The sequence below is a fragment of the Bombina bombina genome, chromosome 6 (assembly GCF_027579735.1).
Source record: "Bombina bombina isolate aBomBom1 chromosome 6, aBomBom1.pri, whole genome shotgun sequence".
NCBI lineage: Eukaryota > Metazoa > Chordata > Amphibia > Anura > Bombinatoridae > Bombina > Bombina bombina.
The window spans coordinates 318,755,480-318,783,351 of record NC_069504.1 but is presented as its reverse complement, the minus strand read 5'-3'; the positions used below and the strand labels follow the sequence as shown (position 1 = coordinate 318,783,351).

Genomic DNA, 27,872 nt, shown 5'->3' with positions numbered 1-27,872 from the left:
GAGTGGGAACTCCATCCGGAGGTATTTGTCCAGTTGATTCATCTATGGGGCAAACCAGAACTGGATCTCATGGCTTCTCTTCAGAACGCCAAGCTTCCTTGTTACGGGTCCAGGTCCAGGGATCCCACGGCAGCACTGATAGATGCTCTAGCAGCGCCCTGGTCCTTCAGCCTGGCTTATGTGTTTCCACCGTTTCCTCTGCTCCCTCGTCTGATTGCCAAGATCAAGCAGGAAAGAGCTTCAGTGATTTTGATAGCTCCTGCGTGGCCACGCAGGACTTGGTATGCAGATCTGGTGGACATGTCATCCTTTCCACCATGGACTCTGCCGCAGAGACAGGACCTTCTACTTCAAGGTCCTTTCAAACATCCAAATCTAATTTCTCTGCGTCTGACTGCTTGGAGATTGAACGCTTGATTCTATCAAAGCGTGGTTTTTCCGAGTCGGTCATTGATACCTTAATTCAGGCTCGAAAGCCTGTCACCAGGAAAATCTATCATAAGATATGGTGTAAATATTTTCATTGGTGTGAATCCAAGGGTTACTCATGGAGTAAAGTCAGGATTCCTAGAATATTATCTTTTCTCCAGGAGGGATTGGAGAAAGGATTGTCTGCTAGTTCCTTAAAGGGACAGATCTCTGCTCTGTCTATTCTTTTGCACAAACGTCTGGCTGAGGTTCCAGACGTTCAGGCGTTTTGTCAGGCTTTAGTTAGAATTAAGCCTGTGTTTAAACCTGTTGCTCCGCCATGGAGTTTAAATTTAGTTCTTAAGGTTCTTCAAGGGGTTCCGTTTGAACCTCTGCATTCCATAGATATTAAACTTTTATCTTGGAAAGTTCTGTTTCTTCGGCTCGAAGAGTTTCGGAGTTATCTGCTTTACAGTGTGATTCCCCTTATCTGATTTTCCATGCAGATAAGGTAGTTTTGCGTACCAAACCTGGGTTTCTTCCTAAGGTAGTATCTAATAAGAACATCAATCAGGAGATTGTTGTTCCTTCATTATGTCCTAATCCTTCCTCAAAGAAGGAACGTCTTTTACACAATCTTGATGTGGTTCGTGCTTTAAAGTTTTATTTACAAGCTACGAAGGATTTTCGTCAAACATCTGCTTTGTTTGTTGTCTACTCTGGACAGAGGAGAGGCCAAAAGGCTTCGGCAACTTCTCTATCTTTTTGGCTAAGAAGTATAATACGCTTAGCTTATGAGACTGCTGGCCAGCAGCCTCCTGAAAGAATTAAAGCTCATTCCACTAGAGCGGTAGCTTCCACATGGGCTTTTAAAAATGAGGCCTCTGTTGAACAGATTTGTAAGGCGGCGACTTGGTCTTCGCTTCATACCTTTTCTAAATTCTACAAATTCGATACTTTTGCTTCTTTGGAGGCTGTTTTTGGGAGAAAGGTCTTACAGGCAGTGGTGCCTTCCGTTTAAGGGCCTGCCTTGTCCCTCCCTTCATCCGTGTCCTAAAGCTTTGGTATTGGTATCCCACAAGTAATGGATGAACCCGTGGACTGGATACCACTTTACAAGAGAAAACAAAATTTATGCTTACCTGATAAATTTATTTCTCTTGTGGTGTATCCAGTCCACGGCCCGCCCTGTCATTTTTAGGCAGGTGTTTTTTATTTTTAACTACAGTCACCACTGCACCCTATAGTTTCTCCTTTTTTCTTGCTTGTCTTCGGTCGAATGACTGGGGGTGGCAGTTAGGGGAGGAGCTATATAGACAGCTCTGCTGTGGGTGTCCTCTTGCAGCTTCCTGTTGGGAAGGAGAATATCCCACAAGTAATGGATGAACCCGTGGACTGGATACACCACAAGAGAAATAAATTTATCAGGTAAGCATAAATTTTGTTTTTGTCTTGACAAATGTGTGAAATTCTGCTCTTAGGAAGACTTAGTTAAATCAGCACAGAATACTTTCAGCAATCCTATTATTTGACATTGGTACAACACCTTGAAAAATTGTCATCTCTAATTGCAAGGACCCATTAAGCAAGATGGATAAGGAGGCATATTCAGACTTATTTCCTCAAGTACTGCTATCACAAGATGTTATTGTGAAAGTTGTCTTTGTCATTCCAAATTCAGAATAGCATCTTTAGTAAGGAAGTATGCTGTCAACAGCATGCAACATTCATCAGCATGTTAGATTGGAGTGTTACCATTTTAAACTAATTAATTCAGTCTGCCACAGTCCCTATTACCTCTCAGTGTAATAGAATGGCAGGCAGACTATGTAAAATGGTACTCCGACTACAAGGAGGCAGTCGCCACATAAAATATGCGTATTAAGGGGGCACTTAAAGTCCCCAATTAATGAAAAATTTGTGACATTCTTCTATGCATAGAAGATAATTTGACAGTGCTCTTTCATGCTCATGCCCAGTTGCATCCCTCTGTGTTCCATGTGAATTCAGCAGCGACTCTCACAGAGTTCTGTTAACTGGTTGCTGCTGATACATTGTACTGTAAAACTGTTTCCCCTTTAATGTGTTCCCAATGATCCATTGTAACTGCTAAAGTGCATTCAATTGTTTACCAATAGCCTTCATCTTTATTTTGGCATTTGAAATAGCTTTTTTTTATTTTTTTTTGCCTGTTGAACAAACTGTGGTAAAAATGTCAATACTTCAGTATTGGCTGTAGGAATTTTATTTAAACAAGAGGCAACAGCAGTGATCAACCTCCTTGTAGTGGGTTTTAGTGAGAGCCACATCCATTTGAAAGACTGTTCCTGCAGCAGCTTTCACTAAAATGAACTCTATTACTGGAACTTGACCATGCTGCTACCTGCTGATTCTGTATATCTGTCCTGCCTATGTTGTATCTATTTTCTCTGTTTGCCCCGAGCTTTGAAAGTTGCTTAAGCCCTCAGTAGTCCAAATATATAAAAAAAAATGCTGTTATTTTTTCTATTTCTAAGGCATTTTATTGGTGATCTTCATCCCAAGGTCTTGGGTTACTGTACTCAAAAATCATTTAGGCCCACTCCTGGACTATTATCTAAGCAGCATTAAAGGGATAGTAAACCCCAAAATTTTCTTTTATGATTCAGATAGAACATATAATTTTAAACAACTTTCCAATTTAATTGTATTATCAAATTTTCTTCATTCTTTTGTTATCCATTGCTGAAGGGACAGCATTGCACTACTGACAGGAAGCTGAAAATATCTATTTAGCCAATCACAAGAGACAAATGTGTGCAGGCACCAATTAGCAGCAGCTACCACTAGTGTATGATATGTGCATATTCATTTTTTAACAAGGGATACTAAGAGAAAGAATCACATTTGAAAATAGAAGTGAATTTAAAAGTATCTTTAAATGACATGCTCTATCTGAATCATGCAAGTTTAAGTTTGACTTTCCTATCCCTTTAAAATGTTATATCAGTCCATCTCATAGGATACAAAAATATTTTTTGAGGAAAATTACAGAAGAATGGAAGTTTCAACAAGATCATTTTTTCAAAATAAGGATCTGTCAGTTATCAACTTCAAAGCATGAGAATTAAATCTCAAGATACAGTTGCCCAGAACAGGAATGCTAATACATCCAGTCATTCAACAGCTGCACCTGAAGGTCTGGTGCTTGAATAGCAGCATTTCAAATATAAGAATTTATCAGACAACACCAATTAAAATTAAAAACAAATTAGATTTTTACTTTCTTTAATTATTATCAGATTTTAGGCACTTTTTTATGTTTGAAATCTCATAATATGGCTCTTACATTTAACACAGAATAATGTGATATATTGGGGGGGGGAAACATATTATTAATATGTAGTAACGTTTTTCCTATATCCATACAACATGTCAGATAGCAAACTTATTTACCCATATAATTATATTTGCATCTTCTTGCATATCTGCTGCAATTGCAAACGGTAGGGATGGCCAATCCAGTAGGCACAAAAAGGTGGTTGCTTGGGGCAAAGAGAACACATTCAAACCAGAGGTAAAATTACAGTGACCTCAGTAGTGGCAACAAGAAGACACTGGCCAGCCAGCAAGTGTGAGGAGGTGATTGTGATCTGCACAAGGCCATGTGGTTCCTCAAATCAAGCCTGGGAACCGTGTATGGTGCAGTCATGCAGGAAACCAATGTAGGGCAACCTCACCATAGCCATACACCAGTGTAGGGCAACCCGGCACCCCCCTAATCCTCATACATCAATGTGTGACATCCTATTACCGTATCCCTCTTAGCAGCAATGCAGAAAAAAAGATGTTTTATGACAACACTTACACTTGTTAGAGGAAACTGTATATTGATGCTGGAATCAAAGGCCTAGATTCAATAAAAGCCATTTGTGAAACTAATATCGGGGGGGGGGGGATTCATAAAGATTTGTATCTGCTCCTTCATTAAAGCCACTACTTGTGACCCTCTTGTAACCTTTTATTTGATGGCACATTAAAAGTATCACTGTGAAGGACCCCCAGCATCACAGAAACATTTTCAAAATATTACAGAATCAATTAAAATTGTAACAAATTTGGTATACAAAAGTCCACTCTAAAATGATATGTAAAAAAAAATATTAGAACATTAAGGAAAATAAAAGAATAAAACGAGACGACCATGTCAGCTTTACAATGGCACAATGTGATACTTTAAAGATGCAAGAGAGACATTTTAAGTCGAGGTGAAGGTTAAGACATAATCGCAAACCCTGTATCTAGAACATCCCAGAATGCCATGCAGTACATTTATTTTGTGCTTTGTTTAAGGGCTGTTATAGTCAAAAAATGGCATGCGTTAATTAATTTGAGCATTTAAAGGGACAGTCTACACCAGAACTTTTATTGTTTAAAAACGTAGATAATCCTTTTATTACCCATTCCCTAGCTTTGCATAACCAACACAGTTATATAAAGACACTTTTTACCTCTGTGATTACCTTGTATCTAAGCGTCTATAAACTGCCCCCTTATTTCAGTTCTTTCGACATACATCCATTTTAGCCAATCAGAGCAGGCTCACTGGAACTCCATGTGCGTGAGCACAGTGTTATTTATATGACACACATAAACTAACACCCTATAGTGGTGAAAAACTGTCAAAATGCCCTGATAGAAGATGCGGCCTTCAAGGGCTTAGAAATTAGCATATGAACCTCCTAGATTTAGCTTTTAACTAAGAATACCAAGAGAACAAAGCAAAATTGGTGATAAAAGTAAATTGGAAAATTGTTAAAAATTACATTCTCTATCTGAATCATGAAAGTTTATTTTGGACTAGACTGTTCCTTTAATTTTAAGACTAGTGACCCTGCACATCTATGTGTTTAACCCCTACAAAGTAATTAAACACATAGTAGAAGTATCACTTGGGGACCAGCAGAGCACTGATGCTGATCCAACCTGATCTAGCTGTATGGCTTAGCAGCAGTTTCCACTCCGGATCAGCAGTTCTCTTTAATTATGTGTTTAACCCCTTTGCAGGGGTTAAATACATAGAAGTGCAAGGTCACTAGTCTTAAAATTACATGCTGTAGTGAATTAGAGCATGTCAATTTTTTAATATAATGGCACTTTAGCTGCAACTGAGATATATATTTGCTTTGCTTTAATTTTTATATGCGTTGTCTCTTTAATCTTGTCACTGTCAACTAGCATCATTACTGCAATATAGTATATAAATAATATCAAATTAAGCACCAAGAGTAATCAGGTAAAATGGGATTGTTCCGCTTTTCACTATCTTTAAGTTTTATATGTTCAGATGCCCCCAGAGCTTTGTTAAACAATTACCTGCCTTGCTCTTCAGATGATTTTAAAGGCTTGCAAAGAACAAAGAATACGCTTTGGGTTGAATCTGCTAAGCTCAAGGACAAATGAGATCCTCTATAGATGACTTTACTAGTTGAATGTTAGCTGAAGGTTATAACTGTACCTTTTGAATAAGAACTATCTTTGGAGAAAATAAAGGAAATGTCACCTGTACATATATTATATTATTAGCACGTCTTCTGCTTTAAAAAAACCCCTGTATTTTAATTAAACTCTAAAATATACATGCATATATTTGTTTTGTTTAAACATTGTGTTTTCTAGGTAGACTAGGGCACTGGTTTTCAAACCGGTCCTCAGGCTTCCCTAACAGGCCAGATTTTCAGGGTTACCTTGGGAGAGAGCAGGTAAATTCATATTTACAAGTGACAAGAACAAGTTATAAGCAGTCTGACGCGTTTCTAACCAGAAAACCCAGTGGTTCTAGGTGATAAATGCGTCAGACAGCTTATAATTCGTTCTTGTAAACGGTAATTATGACTAAAGGCACCTGAACAGCATCAAGCATTTTTTTTCTGCTGGTGAAGTGGAAAACTGAGACAAAAATCAACCTATTGCTGTTGGAGCTAATGAATAGAAGTATTTGTGCATGGCCGCCAATCACCAACTAGCTCTCAGACGTTCATTGCTGCTTCTAAACCTATCATTACTTTTATGAATTTGACTGTAAAGAATCATAGAAAATAAGGGTTTTGAATGTATCAGCCAATCACAGACTGAAATACATATACACTGTGAATATTCTCAATTGTACAAATGAAAAGGCTGTGCACAAGTTCATAATGGAAGTAAATTGGGAACTGCATGCTCTATCTGAATCCTGAAAGTTTTCAGTCAAGATATGGCATGCAAAAAACAGAATTTATGTTTACCTGATAAATTACTTTCTCCAACGGTGTGTCCGGTCCACGGCGTCATCCTTACTTGTGGGATATTCTCTTCCCCAACAGGAAATGGCAAAGAGCCCAGCAAAGCTGGTCACATGATCCCTCCTAGGCTCCGCCTACCCCAGTCATTCGACCGACGTTAAGGAGGAATATTTGCATAGGAGAAACCATATGATACCGTGGTGACTGTAGTTAAAGAAAATAAATTATCAGACCTGATTAAAAAACCAGGGCGGGCCGTGGACCGGACACACCGTTGGAGAAAGTAATTTATCAGGTAAACATAAATTCTGTTTTCTCCAACATAGGTGTGTCCGGTCCACGGCGTCATCCTTACTTGTGGGAACCAATACCAAAGCTTTAGGACACGGATGAAGGGAGGGAGCAAATCAGGTCACCTAAATGGAAGGCACCACGGCTTGCAAAACCTTTCTCCCAAAAATAGCCTCAGAAGAAGCAAAAGTATCAAACTTGTAAAATTTGGTAAAAGTGTGCAGTGAAGACCAAGTCGCTGCCCTACATATCTGATCAACAGAAGCCTCGTTCTTGAAGGCCCATGTGGAAGCCACAGCCCTAGTGGAATGAGCTGTGATTCTTTCAGGAGGCTGCCGTCCGGCAGTCACATAAGCCAATCTGATGATGCTTTTAATCCAAAAAGAGAGAGAGGTAGAAGTTGCTTTTTGACCTCTCCTTTTACCAGAATAAACAACAAACAAGGAAGATGTTTGTCTAAAATCCTTTGTAGCATCTAAATAGAATTTTAGAGCGCGAACAACATCCAAATTGTGCAACAAACGTTCCTTCTTCGAAACTGGTTTCGGACACAAAGAAGGCACGACTATCTCCTGGTTAATGTTTTTGTTAGAAACAACTTTTGGAAGAAAACCAGGTTTAGTACGTAAAACCACCTTATCTGCATGGAACACCAGATAAGGAGGAGAACACTGCAGAGCAGATAATTCTGAAACTCTTCTAGCAGAAGAAATTGCAACCAAAAACAAAACTTTCCAAGATAATAACTTAATATCAACGGAATGTAAGGGTTCAAACGGAACCCCCTGAAGAACTGAAAGAACTAAGTTGAGACTCCAAGGAGGAGTCAAAGGTTTGTAAACAGGCTTGATTCTAACCAGAGCCTGAACAAAGGCTTGAACATCTGGCACAGCTGCCAGCTTTTTGTGAAGTAACACAGACAAGGCAGAAATCTGTCCCTTCAAGGAACTTGCAGATAATCCTTTCTCCAATCCTTCTTGAAGAAAGGATAGAATCTTAGGAATCTTTACCTTGTCCCAAGGGAATCCTTTAGATTCACACCAACAGATATATTTTTTCCATATTTTGTGGTAAATTTTTCTAGTTACAGGCTTTCTGGCCTGAACAAGAGTATCAATAACAGAATCTGAGAACCCTCGTTTTGATAAGATCAAGCGTTCAATCTCCAAGCAGTCAGCTGCAGTGAGACCAGATTCGGATGTTCGAACGGACCTTGAACAAGAAGGTCTCGTCTCAAAGGTAGCTTCCATGGTGGAGCCGATGACATATTCACCAGATCTGCATACCAAGTCCTGCGTGGCCACGCAGGAGCTATCAAGATCACCGACGCCCTCTCTTGATTGATCCTGGCTACCAGCCTGGGGATGAGAGGAAACGGCGGGAATACATAAGCTAGTTTGAAGGTCCAAGGTGCTACTAGTGCATCTACTAGAGTCGCCTTGGGATCCCTGGATCTGGACCCGTAGCAAGGAACCTTGAAGTTCTGACGAGAGGCCATCAGATCCATGTCTGGAATGCCCCACAGTTGAGTAATTTGGGCAAAGATTTCCGGATGGAGTTCCCACTCCCCCGGATGTAATGTCTGACGACTCAGAAAATCCGCTTCCCAATTTTCCACTCCTGGGATGTGGATTGCAGACAGGTGGCAGGAGTGAGTCTCCGCCCATTGAATGATTTTGGTCACTTCTTCCATCGCCAGGGAACTCCTTGTTCCCCCCTGATGGTTGATGTACGCAACAGTCGTCATGTTGTCTGATTGAAACCGTATGAACTTGGCCTTTGCTAGCTGAGGCCAAGCCTTGAGAGCATTGAATATCGCTCTCAGTTCCAGAATATTTATCGGTAGAAGAGATTCTTCCCGAGACCAAAGACCCTGAGCTTTCAGGGGTCCCCAGACCGCGCCCCAGCCCATCAGACTGGCGTCGGTCGTGACAATGACCCACTCTGGTCTGCGGAAGGTCATCCCTTGTGACAGGTTGTCCAGGGACAGCCACCAACGGAGCGAGTCTCTGGTCCTCTGATTTACTTGTATCTTCGGAGACAAGTCTGTATAGTCCCCATTCCACTGACTGAGCATGCACAGTTGTAATGGTCTTAGATGAATGCGCGCAAAAGGAACTATGTCCATTGCCGCTACCATCAAACCTATTACTTCCATGCACTGCGCTATGGAAGGAAGAGGAACAGAATGAAGTGTTTGACAAGAGTTTAGAAGTTTTGTTTTTCTGGCCTCTGTCAGAAAAATCCTCATTTCTAAGGAGTCTATTATTGTTCCCAAGAAGGGAACCCTTGTCGACGGAGATAGAGAACTCTTTTCCATGTTCACTTTCCATCCGTGAGATCTGAGAAAGGCCAGGACTATGTCCGTGTGAGCCTTTGCTTGAGGAAGGGACGACGCTTGAATCAGAATGTCGTCCAAGTAAGGAACTACTGCAATGCCCCTTGGTCTCAGTACCGCTAGAAGGGACCCTAGGACCTTTGTGAAAATCCTTGGAGCAGTGGCTAATCCGAAAGGAAGCGCCACGAACTGGTAATGCTTGTCCAGGAATGCGAACCTTAGGAACCGATGATGTTCCTTGTGGATAGGAATATGTAGATACGCATCCTTTAAATCCACCGTGGTCATGAATTGACCTTCCTGGATGGAAGGAAGAATTGTTCGAATGGTTTCCATTTTGAACGATGGAACCTTGAGAAACTTGTTTAAGATCTTGAGATCTAAGATTGGTCTGAACGTTCCCTCTTTTTTGGGAACTACGAACAGATTGGAGTAGAACCCCATCCCTTGTTCTCCTAATGGAACAGGATGAATCACTCCCATTTTTAACAGGTCTTCTACACAATGTAAGAATGCCTGTCTCTTTATGTGGTCTGAAGACAATTGAGACCTGTGGAACCTCCCCCTTGGGGGAAGCCCCTTGAATTCCAGAAGATAACCTTGGGAGACTATTTCTAGTGCCCAAGGATCCAGAACATCTCTTGCCCAAGCCTGAGCGAAGAGAGAGAGTCTGCCCCCCACCAGATCCGGTCCCGGATCGGGGGCCAACATTTCATGCTGTCTTGGTAGCAGTGGCAGGTTTCTTGGCCTGCTTTCCCTTGTTCCAGCCTTGCATTGGTCTCCAGGCTGGCTTGGCTTGAGAAGTATTACCCTCTTGCTTAGAGGACGTAGCACTTGGGGCTGGTCCGTTTCTACGAAAGGGACGAAAATTAGGTTTATTTTTGGCCTTGAAAGACCTATCCTGAGGAAGGGCGTGGCCCTTACCCCCAGTGATATCAGAGATAATCTCTTTCAAGTCAGGGCCAAACAGCGTTTTCCCCTTGAAAGGAATGTTAAGTAGTTTGTTCTTGGAAGACGCATCCGCTGACCAAGATTTCAACCAAAGCGCTCTGCGCGCCACAATAGCAAACCCAGAATTTTTCGCCGCTAACCTAGCCAATTGCAAAGTGGCGTCTAGGGTGAAAGAATTAGCCAATTTGAGAGCACGGATTCTGTCCATAATCTCCTCATAAGGAGGAGAATCACTATCGATCGCCTTTACTAGCTCATCGAACCAGAAACACGCGGCTGTAGTGACAGGGACAATGCATGAAATTGGTTGTAGAAGGTAACCTTGCTGAACAAACATCTTTTTAAGCAAACCTTCTAATTTTTTATCCATAGGATCTTTGAAAGCACAACTATCTTCTATGGGTATAGTGGTGCGTTTGTTTAAAGTAGAAACCGCTCCCTCGACCTTGGGGACTGTCTGCCATAAGTCCTTTCTGGGGTCGACCATAGGAAACAATTTTTTAAATATGGGGGGAGGGACGAAAGGTATACCGGGCCTTTCCCATTCTTTATTTACAATGTCCGCCACCCGCTTGGGTATAGGAAAAGCTTCTGGGAGCCCCGGGACCTCTAGGAACTTGTCCATTTTACATAGTTTCTCTGGGATGATCAAATTCTCACAATCATCCAGAGTGGATAATACCTCCTTAAGCAGAGCGCGGAGATGTTCCAACTTAAATTTAAATGTAATCACATCGGGTTCAGCTTGTTGAGAAATTTTCCCTGAATCTGAAATTTCTCCCTCAGACAAAACCTCCCTGGCCCCCTCAGACTGGTGTAGGGGCATTTCAGAACCATTATCATCAGCGTCCTCATGCTCTTCAGTATCTAAAACAGAGCAGTCGCGCTTACGCTGATAAGTGGGCATTTTGGCTAAAATGTTTTTGATAGAATTATCCATTACAGCCGTTAATTGTTGCATAGTAAGGAGTATTGGCGCGCTAGATGTACTAGGGGCCTCCTGAGTGGGCAAGACTGGTGTAGACGAAGGAGGGAATGATGCAGTACCATGCTTACTCCCCTCACTTGAGGAATCATCTTGGGCATCATTTTCAGTGTCACATAAATCACATCTATGTAAATGAGAAGGAACCTTGGCTTCCCCACATTCAGAACACAGTCTATCTGGTAGTTCAGACATGTTAAACAGGCATAAACTTGATAACAAAGTACAAAAAACGTTTTAAAATAAAACCGTTACTGTCACTTTAAATTTTAAACTGAACACACTTTATTACTGCAATTGCGAAAAAGTATGAAGGAATTGTTCAAAATTCACCAAAATTTCACCACAGTGTCTTAAAGCCTTAAAAGTATTGCACACCAAATTTGGAAGCTTTAACCCTTAAAATAACGGAACCGGAGCCGTTTTTATCTTTAACCCCTTTACAGTCCCTGGTATCTGCTTTGCTGAGACCCAACCAAGCCCAAAGGGGAATACGATACCAAATGACGCCTTCAGAAAGTCTTTTCTATGTATCAGAGCTCCTCACACATGCGACTGCATGTCATGCTTCTCAAAAACAAGTGCGCAATACCGGCGCGAAAATGAGGCTCTGCCTATGATTAGGGAAAGCCCCTAGAGAATAAGGTGTCTAAAACAGTGCCTGCCGATATTATTTCACAAAAATACCCAGATTAAATGATTCCTCAAGGCTAAATATGTGTATATATGAATCGATTTAGCCCAGAAAATGTCTACAGTCTTAATAAGCCCTTGTGAAGCCCTTATTTACTGTCTGAATAAAAATGGCTTACCGGATCCCATAGGGAAAATGACAGCTTCCAGCATTACATCGTCTTGTTAGAATGTGTCATACCTCAAGCAGCAAAAGACTGCTCACTGTTCCCCCAACTGAAGTTAATTCCTCTCAACAGTCCTGTGTGGAACAGCCATGGATTTTAGTAACGGTTGCTAAAATCATTTTCCTCTTACAAACAGAAATCTTCATCTCTTTTCTGTTTCAGAGTAAATAGTACATACCAGCACTATTTTAAAATAACAAACTCTTGATTGAATAATAAAAAACTACAGTTAAACACTAAAAAACTCTAAGCCATTTCCGTGGAGATGTTGCCTGTACAACGGCAAAGAGAATGACTGGGGTAGGCGGAGCCTAGGAGGGATCATGTGACCAGCTTTGCTGGGCTCTTTGCCATTTCCTGTTGGGGAAGAGAATATCCCACAAGTAAGGATGACGCCGTGGACCGGACACACCTATGTTGGAGAAAGAGTTTATTTAGGGGAGATTTGTTATTACAAAGCCACTCAAAAAACACATGCTTATCTGGATTTTTAATGGATTAACCCCTTAAACCAAGGCAATACGCTGTGTGGTACTTTGCTTATTGTACCTCACAATGTATATACAGTATACTAGGTAGAGGGGGAGGGTTAGAGAGTTGTTTGGGAGGGATCAGGGAGGTTGGATCCTACACTGCAGAAAATTAAAAATAAAATTATAATATAATTATAATATTTTAATAAAAAAAAAATTGGCTTACATTTTCATATGGGCTGACTTTTTGCCAGTTCCTAACATGAGGGTGACCAGTGGGGGGTAAAGGGCGGAAGAGATCTGTTTGGAATCCAGGGGATGGGAAGTGTCAGGTGGGAGGGTAATCTCTACACTAAAGCCAAAATTAACCTTACAAGCTACTTGATTAACCCCTTCACTACCAGGAATTAGCAGCCTTCTAATTACCACAAGGCAATGGCAAAGCCATGTATGTCTTCTATTTCTAAACAAAGGGGATCCCAGAGAAGCTTTTACTACCATTTGTGTCATGATTGCACAAGTGGTATGTAAATAATTTCAGTGAGAAACCCAAAGTTTGTGAAACAGTTAACAATTGTTTTTATATGATCGCATTTGGCGGTGAAATGGTAGCATGAAATATACCAAAATGGGTACCTATCCACAGACAAACAATGCATTGTCTCAATCAAACAAACGGACAACCACACAAGGGTGTACAGGCCTTATGTAATCTCCCTAGTCACATACAAGACACAGAAATGGACTGCACTCTCAATCTAGACCGGGTACACATCCTATGACCCAGCAAAATGCACAGCCCTGGGTGCTTAATAGCACTCACATCCAGCTGCACAGCCTCCAGAGACTCAGGCAGTTAACTCCAGACAAGTCTGGGTGCAAAGCCCATAGGGATTATTACAAAACAAATTAATTAATTAACACCACACAGAGAGAAAGTCTGGCACTCACTTGCAGGTACACAGCTAAGATTAAAATAAATAAATGTAAGAGTTAGTACCGCATCTGGCCAAAAGGGTCAAGCTCAGGAACTACATAAATTTTTCTTCCCATCTGGGTACCTATCCACAGCCAAACAATGCATTGTGTCAATCAAACAAACTATAAACATATAACATAAATAAATCAATACATGTATCAGTGTTTAAGCACTGAAGTTAAACTGGCTATCTAGTGGGATCTGTTCTAGCAGTAGTGGTGTTGTCAGTCCCTGGCCAGTACTTATTGGTGTAGCACTTTGTGGTACTACTTGATAATATTGGTTTTAAACATAGTTTTACTGTTTATGTAGATTTATTTGTGTTAGCACTGTTTTTGTTGCACATTATTATTTTATGTGTTTCTTGGGAGAATTGTTTAACAGGTGCTGAACGTTTAACAGGTGCTGAATACCCTTACTTTTCATGGATAGCTATAGCATAATCCTTTCCCTCCCACCTTCCTTCCTCCCTTTCTCTCTCCCTTCCCTTCCTTTCTTCCCTCCCTTTCTTCCCTCCCTTTCTTCCCTCCCTTCTTCCCTCTCTTTCATCCCTCACTTCCTCATTACTTCCTTACTCCCTCTTTCTTTCATTTCTCCCTCCTTTCATTTCTCCCTCCTTCCTTCCTTCCTTCCTTCCTTCCTTTCTCCTTCCTTCCTTCCTTTCTCCCTCCTTCCTTCCTTTCTCCCTCCTTCCTTTCTCCCTCCTTCCTTTCTCCCTCCTTCCTTCCTTTCTCCCTCCTTCTTTCCTTTATCCCTCCTTTCCTTTCTCCATCCTTTCCTTTCTCCCTTCTTCCTTCCTTTGTCCCTCCTTCCTTCCTTTCTGCCTCCTTCCTTTCTCCCTCCTTCCTTCCTTTCTCCCTCCTTCCTTCCTGTCTCCCTTCTTCCTTCCTTTGTCCCTCCTTCCTTCCTTTCTCCTTCCTTCCTTCCTTCCTTCCTTTGTCCCTCCTTCTTTCCTTTCTCCCTCCTTCTTTCCTTTCTCCCTCCTTTCCTTTCTCCCTCCTTTCTCCCTCCTTCCTTCCTTTGTCCCTCCTTCCTTCCTTTCTCCCTCCTTCCTTCCTTTCTCCCTCCTTCCTTCCTTTGTCCCTCCTTTCCTTTCTCCCTCCTTTCCTTTTTCCCTCCTTCCTTCCTTTCTGCCTCCTTCCTTCCTTTGTCCCTCCTTCCTTCCTTTGTCCCTCCTTCCTTCCTTTGTCCCTCCTTCCTTGCTTTGTCCCTCCTTCCTTCCTTTCTCCCTCCTTCCTTCCTTTTTCCCTCCTTCTTTCCTTTTTCCCTCCTTCTTTCCTTTCTCCCTCCTTCTTTCCTTTCTCCCTCTTTCTTTCCTTTCTCCCTCCTTCCCTTTCTCCCTCCTTCCCTTTCTCCCTCCTTCCCTTTCTCCCTCCTTCCCTTTCTCCCTCCTTCCCTTTCTCCCTCCTTCCCTTTCCTTTCTCCCTCCTTCCCTTTCCTTTCTCACTCCTTTCTTTCCTTTCTCCCTCCTTCCCTTTCTCCCTCCTTCCCTTTCTCCCTCCTTCCCTTTCTCCCTCCTTTCTTTCCTTTCTCCCTCCTTTCTTTCCTTTCTCCCTCCTTTCTTTCCTTTCTCCCTCCTTCCCTTTCTCCCTCATTCCCTTTCTCCCTCCTTTCTTTCCTTTCTCCCTCCTTTCTTTCCTTTTTCCCTCCTTTCTTTCCTTTCTCCCTCCTTTCTTTCCTTTCTCCCTCCTTCCCTTCTGTTCTTTCTTCCTTTATTTCCTTCCTCCCCTTCCTACCTTTCTTCCCTACCTTTCTTCCTTGTTTTCCTTCCTTCCTTTATTCCGTCTTTTGTTTCTACTTCCTTGCCTCCCCTTCCTACATTTCTTCCTTATTTTCCTTTCTTCATTCCTTCTTTTGTTTCTACTTCCTTCCTTCCTTAACTGCTTTTGTTTCTATTCCCTGCCTTCTGTTTTTTTATGAATTCTGATTCCTCCTTTATTTTGCTTTTTTCTTTCTCTCAATTTTTTTCTTTTCTTTTCTATTTTGTTTCTTTTATTTGTATGTTTGTTTGTTTTTCTGTTGTAAAGTCTAAAGAAATGTCAGCTCTACTTCCATTGTAGTTACATAAGCATTATAAATGCAGACATCTGGTTGGTATCCTAACATTTGAAGTGTTCTGTGTGTGTTTCCTGTCAGAAAGAATTATACTGTTACTGAGTCAATGTTCTGTCTGTGAGTTTGCAGCAGGCATTAAATCTTTGGGTCATAATACCACTATATCTTATATATGAGAAATGTACTGTTTATGTATTCAATTTACATTACTTTTACAGCATACTCAGTGGCATTTGCTGGGCACAAAGAAAATATGCAAATGCTTCATATCACACCAGTGAAATCAATCCAAACAATGTCAAATATATCTGTAAAAAAATGCAATGAAATAATATTGCTAGAATATGTGCAAAATTAATATATTTATTGTTTATTTCTACAGGGCCTACAAGACCATTGAAGAAGATGATTTAAAATTTCCCCTTATATATGGAGAAGGTAAAAAGGTATGTTTTACAACTTTTGTGTTAACCTGACAGCACAATGCGTCTTGTTTGTGGCTTTAAAATCTGAAGGGCTACAGTTACATAAATTGAAAAATATAATCCCAAAACCCTGCTATGAGTGATCTGAAATGTCTGTCTGCAGTACTTTGTTTAGTCACCCAGGTGTTTGCTGAAATGTATTGTATTCATTTTGTAGCTTGTGCTTTGTGTAGTATATAATATGTTTGTTTCTTTGTCATTGAGTCCTTGACTTCATAACAATGGTAACAAGGCTAACACGAACAAGACTGCTCTATAAATGTATTTACTATCTCTATGGACAATGTTTGGATTCTTACTCAGATTGATAAAATGACATTCCATTTAAATAAATCAGTAATACTGAGTATTCCATTCAGGTGCTAAAGAAAAAGGGAACAAAATCAAAACAAGGACAGTCTTTATTTTTTTTATAGAACTATAAAACCTGACACTGACCTGTCAATTGCAGCTTCATCATAATAAATAATCTGTTGATATGGAGTTTGCACTCTCTCACATTGAACAATACCCTAGTATGTTATTTAGTAATTATGAAACTAAATTACATTTGAAATGTTTAATCCTAATTATAGGTCTTAAAAACAGCTGTATTAGTGCTTTGCTTGGTTTTCTGATGTATTCATATTAATAAGTGATTTGTGTTAAGAAATTGTTACCTTTTCCATGTGCCACGTTTTGCCATCATGCCAGATCTTACTAGTTACAAGACTTTAGTGCTACAATAGAAATCTAAATAAAATGGTGCATCTGTCGTTAGTTGTACAACATAGTTTGTTTATGGTAATGAATACCCTTTTCTTAGCGGAAGGTTAATTCACCTGTTTAAAAAACATAATAGAGATAGAAAATTTGTCTGAAAACACTGTATAGTGAAGACAAAAACAAAGTGCCTCATGGTGTGGTAATCACAAACAAATGTGAGAAAGTGTTATGGAAGTAAGTGGACAGGTACTCACAAGCGAGGTGGCACTCTTATTACAAGAAGTGCAAATGAGCAGGCTGACCTTTAAAGGGATACTAACCCCTCATTTTTTATTTCATCATTCAGATAGAGCATACAATTTTAAGCAACTTTCTAATTTACTCCTATTATCAATTTTTCTTTGTTCTCATGTTATCTTGATTTGAGAAAGCAGTAATAAAAGGTTAGGAGCCGTCCCATTTTTTAGTTCAGCACCTTGGTAGAGCTGCTGATTGGTTTGCTACATTTAGAGAAATATATAAACTGGCACTACACGGGTGTAAAGTAAGATAAAGAATCCGTAGATTCCGGTGCTACCCCTTAGTTACAATTATAATACACAAAAAAGGAAAGGAAAGATAGGGGCTATTGCAGCACTCATTCTTACTTAAGTTATTGTGGAGTTAGTTAAAAAAACTATACTTTAATTGAATATATTAAAAAACATGGGGTAAATACCCCTACCGTTTACCACACCTACTACCAAACAGTGAATAAACTAAAAACAAGCCCACAGTCACTTCTCTGTTTCCTGGCCGATAGCAGGAAACGTCGGCATCAGGTGGCTGAAGTGACTGAAATGGCAAGATTAAAAGTATATGGAGCAAACGCGTTTCGGCTACGACCTAGCCTTTCTCAATGCTGTATTTTACACTGACATTTGGTAAAACCCGAGGCTACCGGATGCGCGGACTTAAATACTCATTTGAAGGCCACAGTTAGCCAATCACGTGGATTACAGGGAGAACGCCCCATTATTATCCAATGGTTGTACAAGGGAGACAACGCCTACTAACCCGACTGTGCTGTATGGCTATAGGAACTAAATGATATGCCGCGCATGCTCAGTGTTCCGCTGCTAGCGTGTAAGAAGTAATTCCATGTAACAACACTGCTAAATTAGAAATACGAATTTATACATTATACGGACAATGTTTTATCCAAACAATGAAGATCTTACATTTCTAAATAATGTTTACCATAAGCTATAAGGTTTATATTTAAAAGGTTTCCTTATATCGATTCAAAATATAACGATACTTACTGGAGTAGAAGAGTACAAAAGTTTTAGAGACTATGGAAATACTATTATTAATATATCCATAAATTTACCTGCATTATATTTACCATTGTACAAATACTGCCATGCTGATATGATTTAAGATCATGATATGAATATCAAACAAAGAGTAAAGTAAGCTGTCCACTTATACCTCACTGTTGTTTTTCATATTTATAAAATCACACCCAATATGCCTGAACATGTACCGGTAATGCAGTATATATGTGATTTAGGATTATATTGTGATTACCCAAAAGTCAAGGTTACAGTTCTTCTTTATGAAGTATCACTACCATTTTGAAGAATCGATTACTATGAAACCACAAAAATTACCTTATAGATGGAAGTTACTTATTTGGATTATGGTCTATATTGCGTGAATGCATAAATATATAATATTTCTTCTGGGTCCCAATCTTAAAATATATAACGTTGACTCAAGATCTTTGATATACTAGATCTTGAATATACATACATTATACAACGATTGGGACAGATGAGCAGACTAATAGTCCAAGAATGTATATGCTCATTTACATAACAGTATTCCTATAATTTTTATGAAGTGATACAAGCTCACCAAATTATAGAATTGAATACAGTGGGCTATGTTAATAACTACATGGAATAAACTTTTTGCCAGTCATAGCAGATCAGATATACACCCAGTAATTGTTAGACTCATTCATGCCATGGGGCATGACAGTATTAAGATTGAAAACCCATTTGGTTTCCATCTGTAACAATTTATCCTCAGTGTTACCCCCTCTTATTCCGGGCTTCAATTTTTCAAGACCCCAACATTTTAAGGCACTGGGTTTCCCATTATGATAGCGTAGAAAATGCCTGGCAACATTAGTAATTTGTTTGGATTTGTCTACGTCTCTTTGGGCTGTTCTAATATTGCTGAGGTGTTCAGTTATGCGTGTGCCCATGCTCCTTGTAGTCATTCCAATGTAATATAAATTACAGCTACAGGATATACAGTAGATAACATTAGTACTTTGACAATTTATGTGTTGTTTAATATTCCAGGTTTTTCCAAATCTGTCAACTATTTTTTGTTTTTTAACCATGTGTTGACATACTGAGCAGTGTCCACATGCAATAGAGCCTTCATATATAGGCAATTTTTTAGCATTTCTATCGTAATGGCTACTGACCAGTGTATCCTTAATATTCCTAGCTCGCCTATATGTTACTAGAGGTTTCTCTGTTATTAACGGTTTTAGTAGTTCATCTCTAGTTAGGACATGCCAATGTTTGGTCAGAATTTTAGTAATTTGATCGCTGTGTGCGGAATAAGTAGTGATACACCTTAGGGGGGTATTATTCTCCTTAATCTTAGGGGTAAGTGGTTCTCCCCTATCTTTCAGTAACGCTCTGTTATATGCTCTCGCAAGCAGTTTTTTTTAATAGCCTCTTTCAAGTAACCTTTGTCTAAGTTCTCTAGCAGCTATTTTGAAATTTTCAATGGTGCTACAATTTCTCCTTAAACTTATATATTCTCCCATAGGTAGTCCTCTAATAGTAGCAGGATGGTGATAGCTACTAGCATGCAAGATATTATTAGTGGACGTGGGCTTCCTATACGCTTCTGTAGCAATAGAGCTATCAGTATTTCGAATTGTTATATCCAAAAATTCCACTTTGGATTTTTGTATGTTAGATGTGAGATATAGTCCAAATGGTTTATCATTTAGAATTTTAATGAAGTCATGCAAGAGTTTCTCAGGACCATTCCATATAAATAGAATATCATCTATATATCTGGACCAGTGGGAGATGTGTTGGGTAAGGTGTTTTAGATTATCATTGAACAACACAGTTTCCTCCTACCAGCCCAGATATATATTAGCGTAGGTTGGGGCACATGCAGTGCCCATCGCTGTCCCACAGGTCTGTAAATAAAATTTGTCATCGAATACGAAAAAATTATGGGTTAAAATAAACTCTATCATATTCAATAAAAATTGTTTGACCTCCTCACTCATACTGGTATTTTGGTTAAGATAGTATGATACCGCTCTACACCCCCACTGTGTTTGTATACTAGTGTAGAGCGATTCAACGTCACAAGTTACCAGCACTGAGTTACTGTCAATATTGATCTCATTAATTTTATTCAACAGATGCATAGTGTCCCTGGTGTACGATGGGAGTGATTCAACAATATATCTCAATCTTGCGTCTATGTATTTGCTGGCCTTTTCAGTAAGGGAGCCTATTCCAGACACTATTGGTCTGCCTGGTGGCTTGCATGTGTCCTTATGTATCTTTGGCAACAAATACAAAGTGGCTGTTTTTGGTTCTTTAACTTCCAGAAATTTCAATTCCTTCTGATCTATTACACCATCGTCAAATGCTGAACGAATGAGTGTATTATAGCTGTTGAGAAACATCTCTGTAGGGTTACATAAAAGTGATTTATAGTTAGAAGAATTATTAAGCTGACGTAGTGCTTCTTCTCTGTACATAACATCTGGCCAAATAACAATGTTACCGCCTTTATCACTGCTTTTTATTTGTATACATTTCATATTTTTCAATTGTTTCAGGGCTATAGCTTCTTCATTAGATAAGTTATGATCAATAGCGCCACTGTTATCCTGTATGTCTAAAATATCTTGGCATACTAAATTAAGAAAGGTCAGTGTGCTATGCGATGTATGGTTTGGAGGTACAAATTTGGACTTGGCTTTTAAAATTGTTCGCCACAAATCAGCCACATTTAGCCACAAATCAGCAAGTGCTACCTAGGTACTGAACAAAAAATGGTCTGGCTCTAAAGCTTACAGTACTGCTTTTTCAAAACAAGATAGCATGAGAACAAAGAAAAATTGATAATAGGAGTAAATTAGAAAGGTGCTTAAAATCTCATGCTCTATCTGAATCATGAAATAAAAACTTTGGGTTTAGTATCCCTTTAAACAGAAGCCAGTACGCTGGATGGAAAAATCTTGTTGGTAACAAGGCACACTGCTGAATTTCCACAGCCGGATAATATTCTCCTGCAATCTGTGTGTAGTGAAAGGGTATGCTCCTGGCAGGGAGAAAGGAGAAAAGCAACGCCGACTGCGCTGCGGTGGAAGGAGTGAAAGCCAGACCAATGTAATCTGATAGGCTCCTGTGTGTCGACCGGACACTTCCCAAAGTAAAGTTCATATAAGCATGAAGAGAATCCGAGTTTGATAAAAAAAACAAGTATTTATTAGAGCTAAATAACGCGTTTCTCGGCCGCAGGCTCTTGGCCGTTTCAGCAGGTAGTATACAGGTTATGCCTACCGTGAGGTTTAAAAATACATACATCGGATATGATTGGATGTGAAATCGGCCAATCAAGGCATTGAGACATAATTAATACAATGAATGGATAACAAAACCAAACAGTTTGTCTGTTAAAAAATAACTAGGTGAATCACTAGATAAAAGCAACAAAGTATTACGCCATAAGGGGCAAAAATAAGTATAGAATTGTAGTCTACCATCGACTATATAGCTGAATATATGCCGAACTAAAGATGGTTAAAAACTGTCGATATGATGACAGGGCTAATCTAATAACTAAAAAAATTTAAATACATACTGACAATAAAGATAAAAAAGCGTGACATGGTGAAAATATAGAAAACAGGAATTACATAAAAACAATCTATCTAATATATTAATAATATGGATGTTAAACTGGCTGAATATTGGTAATGCATAATACTGAGAAGCCAGAGAAAAAATGAATGAACAAAAAACAGAATATCGAGACCGCAGGAGTAACTGTTCTCATCAAAAAAATGAGAGCTGATAAAAGGAAATGGTAATGTTATAAGTATAAACTGGTATATAAAAAAAAAGTATTTAAAAATAAAGGGCGCTAGTGAGAATAATGATATAAAGGCTAGAAATAAACATCTACATGTGTTAGTTAAAAGCAGCTAAATCTAAATTGGAATTTAAACCTGATGGAAAAAGAGTGTTCAATTTGTGTATCCAGAAAGTCTCATGTTGTCTGAGTTTGATGATTCTATTATAATCTGTGGAAGGAGGAATGTAGTCTATGGGATAAAACTTGAAAACGTCGTGATTGCCGTCGTGTTTGGTCAGGCAGTGTTAAGGAATATTTTTCTTTTTGCAATTTTTACAATGGCGCCAGTGTTCTCCCCAACGTACCCTAGCTTTTTTATGTTGAAATCATTTTTATTAGTTTTTATGTCTTATAACAATAAAAACAAAATAAAATAAAATAAAGTGAAATACATGTGTCTCTTAATTTTCTTCACATATACAATGTGTTCTAAATTACAGATTCAAATGAAAACGGTTTCCATCATCATTTATACAATTAGTAAAATCAAGCTTTGTAGATGCACTTTTCTGAATACTTAACATATATCTGGAGCATTATAAACAGTCGTATTTTTGTAACAATCACTGTAGAGGTTCTCAGTGCATCTCAGTGGTTCATAGCGAGGGTCCCGGCTCAACTATTAGGTCTCAGTATTTAAAGCAGCAGCGTTATTCTGATTGGTCTTCCTTTTTGCTTCATGATACATTATAAAGGGTTCCCATCTTGCTAAAAATCTTTCTTTGTCATTGAGGGATTCTGCTGCTGCACTTGCCATATTGTAATGATATTCTAGTTTATTATAAATAAAGGATGAGTCAGGAGGGGTGGATTTCCAGAACTGAGCTATGCTAAGTCTAACTATCGTGCAGACCATCATGGCTAGTTTAAGGTGTGTCTTTGGTATGTTAGGGATTGGGAAGTGGAGTAGTGCCTGTTCTAATGTTAGTGTTATTTGCTTTTGAAGAATTTCACTAAGTAGTTTAGAGGTGTAGTCCCATATTTTTTTAATTTGCTCGCACTCCCACCACATATGTATGTACGATCCTCTTTCCCCACATCCTCTATAGCAAGAATGCGATAGTGCATCTCTCGCACCATGCGATCGCGTTGGGTGGAGGTACCACCTGAACGCAACCTTTATATAATTTTCCTTAAGTAAGGCATTTGATGTAAAGGACAATCCGTTTGAGAGGTTTGTATACCATGTTTTGATTGGCCAGTTTTTACCTATATCTTGTTCCCATCTAGTAATAGTTGGTGATTTCTCTGAATTTCCTGGGGAGTTAAAAATGGAATAGAGGGATGAGATCACTCCTGGTATATGCGAGGTTGTAAGGCATAGAGTTTCTAATGTTGTGTTTGGGAGGGGTTGTGAATTACCTAATATTTCATTTGCTCTAGACCTCATTTGTAAATAATGATACCATATATTTTTGTCGTTGATGTCCATATTTTGGTATTGTGTAAAGGTCATTATTTTATCTGCTAGAAGTATGTCTGCAATTCTATAGAGTCCTTTATTGGACCATTTCTGTTGTACTGTTAAATCGACTGAAGTATCAAGTGTTACTAGTGGGGTTAGTATTGATCTGTCTCTAGTGAGTATGTATTTAGCATTTAGGGATTTCCATATATGGATAGTATGTTCAATCGCAATAAGCTTGCCGTGCTGCTTATGTTTTGTAAGATATGGGGGCCAGAGTAATCTGGGTAGGAAATCAGTCTCGATGAGATTCGATTCAAGACGAGTCCATTGCTTCTTATTATTCTCTCTAAACCAATGTATAGTCTGCGCCATCCTAGCAGCGTGATAGTATGAAATTAAGTTGGGTACCCCTACTCCCCCTTCGCTTCTATTTGTACACATAACTTTTTTATTGATTCGTGCTTTTTTACCTTGCCATATGAATCTCAATAAATCCCTTTGCAGTTTGTGTAGTTCAGAGAGTGGAACTGAGATGGGTAGCGCTCTAAACAAGTACAGTAATTTGGGTAGTAGGGTCATTTTAGTGGAGATGATCCTGCCGTATAGAGAGATTTTAAGTTTAACCCATTTACTAATTAGATCCCTGATGTGTTTAAACATTGGTGTATAATTAGTGTGATAAAGAGCGTGTATGTTTGCTGGGAGATTAATGCCTAAGTATCTGATGGATTTCTTAGCCCATTTAAATGCAAAATTGAGTTCCAGCAGTTTTTTAGTGTGTTGTGGGAGTTTAATACTTAAGGCCTCACACTTATCTTCGTTTATCTTGTAGCCTGAGAGGTTACTAAATTGGTGTAGTATTTGATACAAAGGGGGAAGAGATAGCATTGGCTTGGTTAGGGACAGGATGATATCGTCCGCGAATAGGGACAATTTGTGCTCTATTACTCCATCATTTATGCCCGCTATATTTTGATCATCTCTTATTTTAATTGCCAGCGGCTCAATACAGAGCGCGAACAGTAAGGGAGAGAGCGGGCAGCCCTGGCGAGTACCGTTTTTAATGCTTATTGCCTTAGACTGATAGCCCGATAGTTTTACGAAAGCTGTTGGGAATGAGTATAAATTAGTAATCGCATCTAGAAATGTACCCCGAATCCCTATTTTCCTGAGGACAGCGTACATATATTGCCAATTAACCCTATCGAACGCCTTCTCCGCATCCAGAGCTAGGAACAGAGAAGGCGTCCCCCTAACAGAGGCAGTATTGATCAAATCTATCACTTTGCGGGTGTTGTCCGGTGCCTCTCTCCCAGAGACAAACCCCACCTGGTCTATGTGTATTAAATCAGTAAGTATAGGATTCAGTCGGTTTGCCAATATTTTGGTGAATAGTTTTATATCCTGGTTTATTAATGATATAGGTCTATAGTTTTGGCAGTGCTGCTTATTTTTACCGGGTTTTGGAATTACTGCAATTCTGGCTGTTAGCATCTCTGGGGGGATTACCTTGTTTTGTAGTATCGAATTGAATACTTTTACTAGTTGAGGTATTAAAATTGGTTGTAATAATTTATAAAATATCCCCGAATATCCATCTGGTCCTGGGGCTTTTGAATTTTTAAGAGTTTTTATACCTAATTTGACTTCTTCATTTGTGATTGGCTTATTTAGGGATTCTCTATCCTGCTCAGTTATAGATGGTAAGGAGCTGTTTTCTAAGAATGTATCTAATTCTATTGTTTTGTCTGTATCTCTTCTGTTATGTGGGAGATTGTATAGTTTGTGGTAGTATTCAGCAAACGAGTTAGCTATTGCTAAAGGATCATTAGTCATTTTATTGTTTGGTAGTTTTAATTGAGGTACTGTGGTGATCCTAGTGATTTCTTTTAGTTTATTGGCCAACATTCTATCGGGTTTATTGCCGTAAATATAATATTGTGTGTCAATCATTTTAATTGTCCTGATAGCATCTTTGTTTAGGAGCTGATCTAGCTTATCGTTTTTGGTTTTTTAGAGGTACGCCCCACATACTGCACCCCACAGATGCATTCCAAAACATATACAATGAAGCTGGAGTTGCAGTTGAAAAATCTAGAAATAGAGAAGTTCTCTCCAGTAGAAAAAGATGTAAAGGTTTTTTTTTTTACCAGAAAAGATGTATTTACCTGTATTGCATCCTTTTCTACCACATTTAAAAATTCCTGTCTGACTTAGGAAGGAAGTGTTTTTTTTATTTTTAGAGAAGTTATTAAAATTTGTGTGTTTGACTTTCTTACTGGGAGCTAACTTACCCCTAAAAGCGGGAGCTCTAGTATAAACAATATCTGCTCAATCCTGGGGATCTATCAATAACTGAATACATTCTGTGTGACAAACCCAAAATCAGCTATAATAGAAGTAGCTCTAGTATAATCAGAGCCCCAAAAACCTAAAACGTTAATCCTATTAATACACATGACCAATTCTATCTGTAAGTGTAAATACACCAAATAACTTCTTCATTGAGAACAAATTGTTGTGCATATAAATACAAGTTTTTGGTTTCAGCAAAACCATTTAACAGTGTTTTACACCAATCACAGACATTATAAACCACCCCAGTGACATTATGAGCCATTGACAAAAGACGTGGCGGTTAATTCAGTTGTGGGACACAATACTCAAGGATTATTTAACCTCTCTGAGATAATAGTGTAACTTATATTAATTTATATTTTTTTGAAAAGGGTCTTGGAACAGAGATTACCTTCACAATCCCAGCTAAGTGTGAGATCTAAATAGTCTATCAATTTGTCATGAATATTGGCTGTAAAATAAAGACCCATTTCGTTTTGATTTAAAGAGGAGGCAAAAGCCAGGGCTGCAGATATTTCACCCTTCCAAATAAAAATGAGATCATCTATATACCAGCCATAGAACACCAGACTCGTCCCAGCTGAGGAATTGTAGATGTAGATCTCCTCAAAAATGCCCATAAACAAATTGGCAAACCTGGGAGTGAATCTGGTGCCCATGGCCGTTCCTTTAATCTGTAAATAAAAAGAATCTTGATACATGAAATAGTTGTGTTGTAATATATATTCAATGCATTCTAAAATATACTGCTTCTGTGTTTCAGGCATATAGTGATCTCAACTCAGAACTGTAGATATAGCTTGTAGACCCAAATGATGTGAGATATTGGAATATAGTGCACCTACGTCACAGGTGATCCATATTAGATCACCTGTGTTTTTATAGTTCTTAAGTTTATTCAGTAAAGCGGTGCTGTCTTTAATGTATGATGGCAAACCTAAAACATATTTTTGCAACAGAAGATCTATGTAATAGGATAAGTTATAAGTTAGATTATCGATGCCGGCGATAATAGGACGACCAGGAGGGTTTTCTAAACTCTTATGAATTTTTGGTAAGTGGTAGTAATGGGCTATACTAGGGTTACTGACTCTGAGAAAGTTTTTTTCTTCTTTATTTAGAATTTTAAGATAGACTCCCTTTTTCTATCAACTTCTGGTATGTCTTGAGGAAAATGTTAGTGGGATCTTGTGGCAGGACTTTATAATAGTTGGTGTCTTTTAGAATTCTCTCTGCTTCAATGAGGTAGTCGTTAAGATTTTGTATTACGATCCCTCCTCCCTTATCTGCATCACGTAAAATAATATTGGGATTGTTAGTGAGAGACAACATAGCTTGTTTCTCATTAAATTTTTGTAGAAGTTCTTTTTACAGATTTTTTGGGTTATTTTTTCTAGATCATCTAACACTAGATTTTGATAAATTTCTACGTATTGACTGGATCCTAATGGAGGAGAAAAAGATGATTTGGCTTTAACATTTGTATGAATGACACCTTCATAAAGATATGTAGTTTCTCACATTTGTTTGTGATTACCACACCATGAGGCGCTGTCTTGTTTTTGTCTTCACTTCATAGATTTACTGACTCACCATGGGCCTCAAGAAAAGCTGCCCACATTTGAACTTTTTTTCTTCCAGTGGAAATTCACGTTATCACCTTTGAACTTTTTTGCATGCAACACTATTGCATACTTTAGGTCTACTATAACCCCCCTTTTTTACAGCACACTCATTATTTTTCAATATTATTGTTTATATATATATATATATATATATATATATATATATTTATATATTTTTATTTTGAAAGCACGGTTTTTGTATTTTACGGTATTTTAATTTTCTAACAGACAAATAGGAATTGTCATGTTGTATGTTTTATTATTCTTGATATCTAGATCCACATTATTTTTTCACTTATTTTTTTATATACTTTTTTTCTCCTTTTTTAATAAAATATTACTCAGATGCACCCTATTTTTATATGCTCACTGTATAGTGAACCTAGATTCATTGGGCCAGATTACAAGTGTCGCGATATTTAGCGCTTTGGCTCACACACAAACACCTACGGAACTAAACATTTTATGGAAGATGACCTTTTGTGTTCAGTGTACCTTTAAAAGAAG

The 27,872-nt window shown here is 38.8% G+C and overlaps 1 protein-coding gene across 1 annotated transcript in view; it reads left to right on the top strand.

Moving 5' to 3' along the window:
• PPM1H (protein phosphatase, Mg2+/Mn2+ dependent 1H) overlaps positions 1-27,872 on the top strand; it is a 683,070-nt gene that overhangs the window by 592,174 nt on the left and 63,024 nt on the right. The window contains exon 7 of the mRNA XM_053716939.1: positions 15,986-16,049. Within this exon, the coding sequence (XP_053572914.1) occupies positions 15,986-16,049 (64 nt within the window). The remainder of the gene's footprint in view (positions 1-15,985; positions 16,050-27,872) is intronic.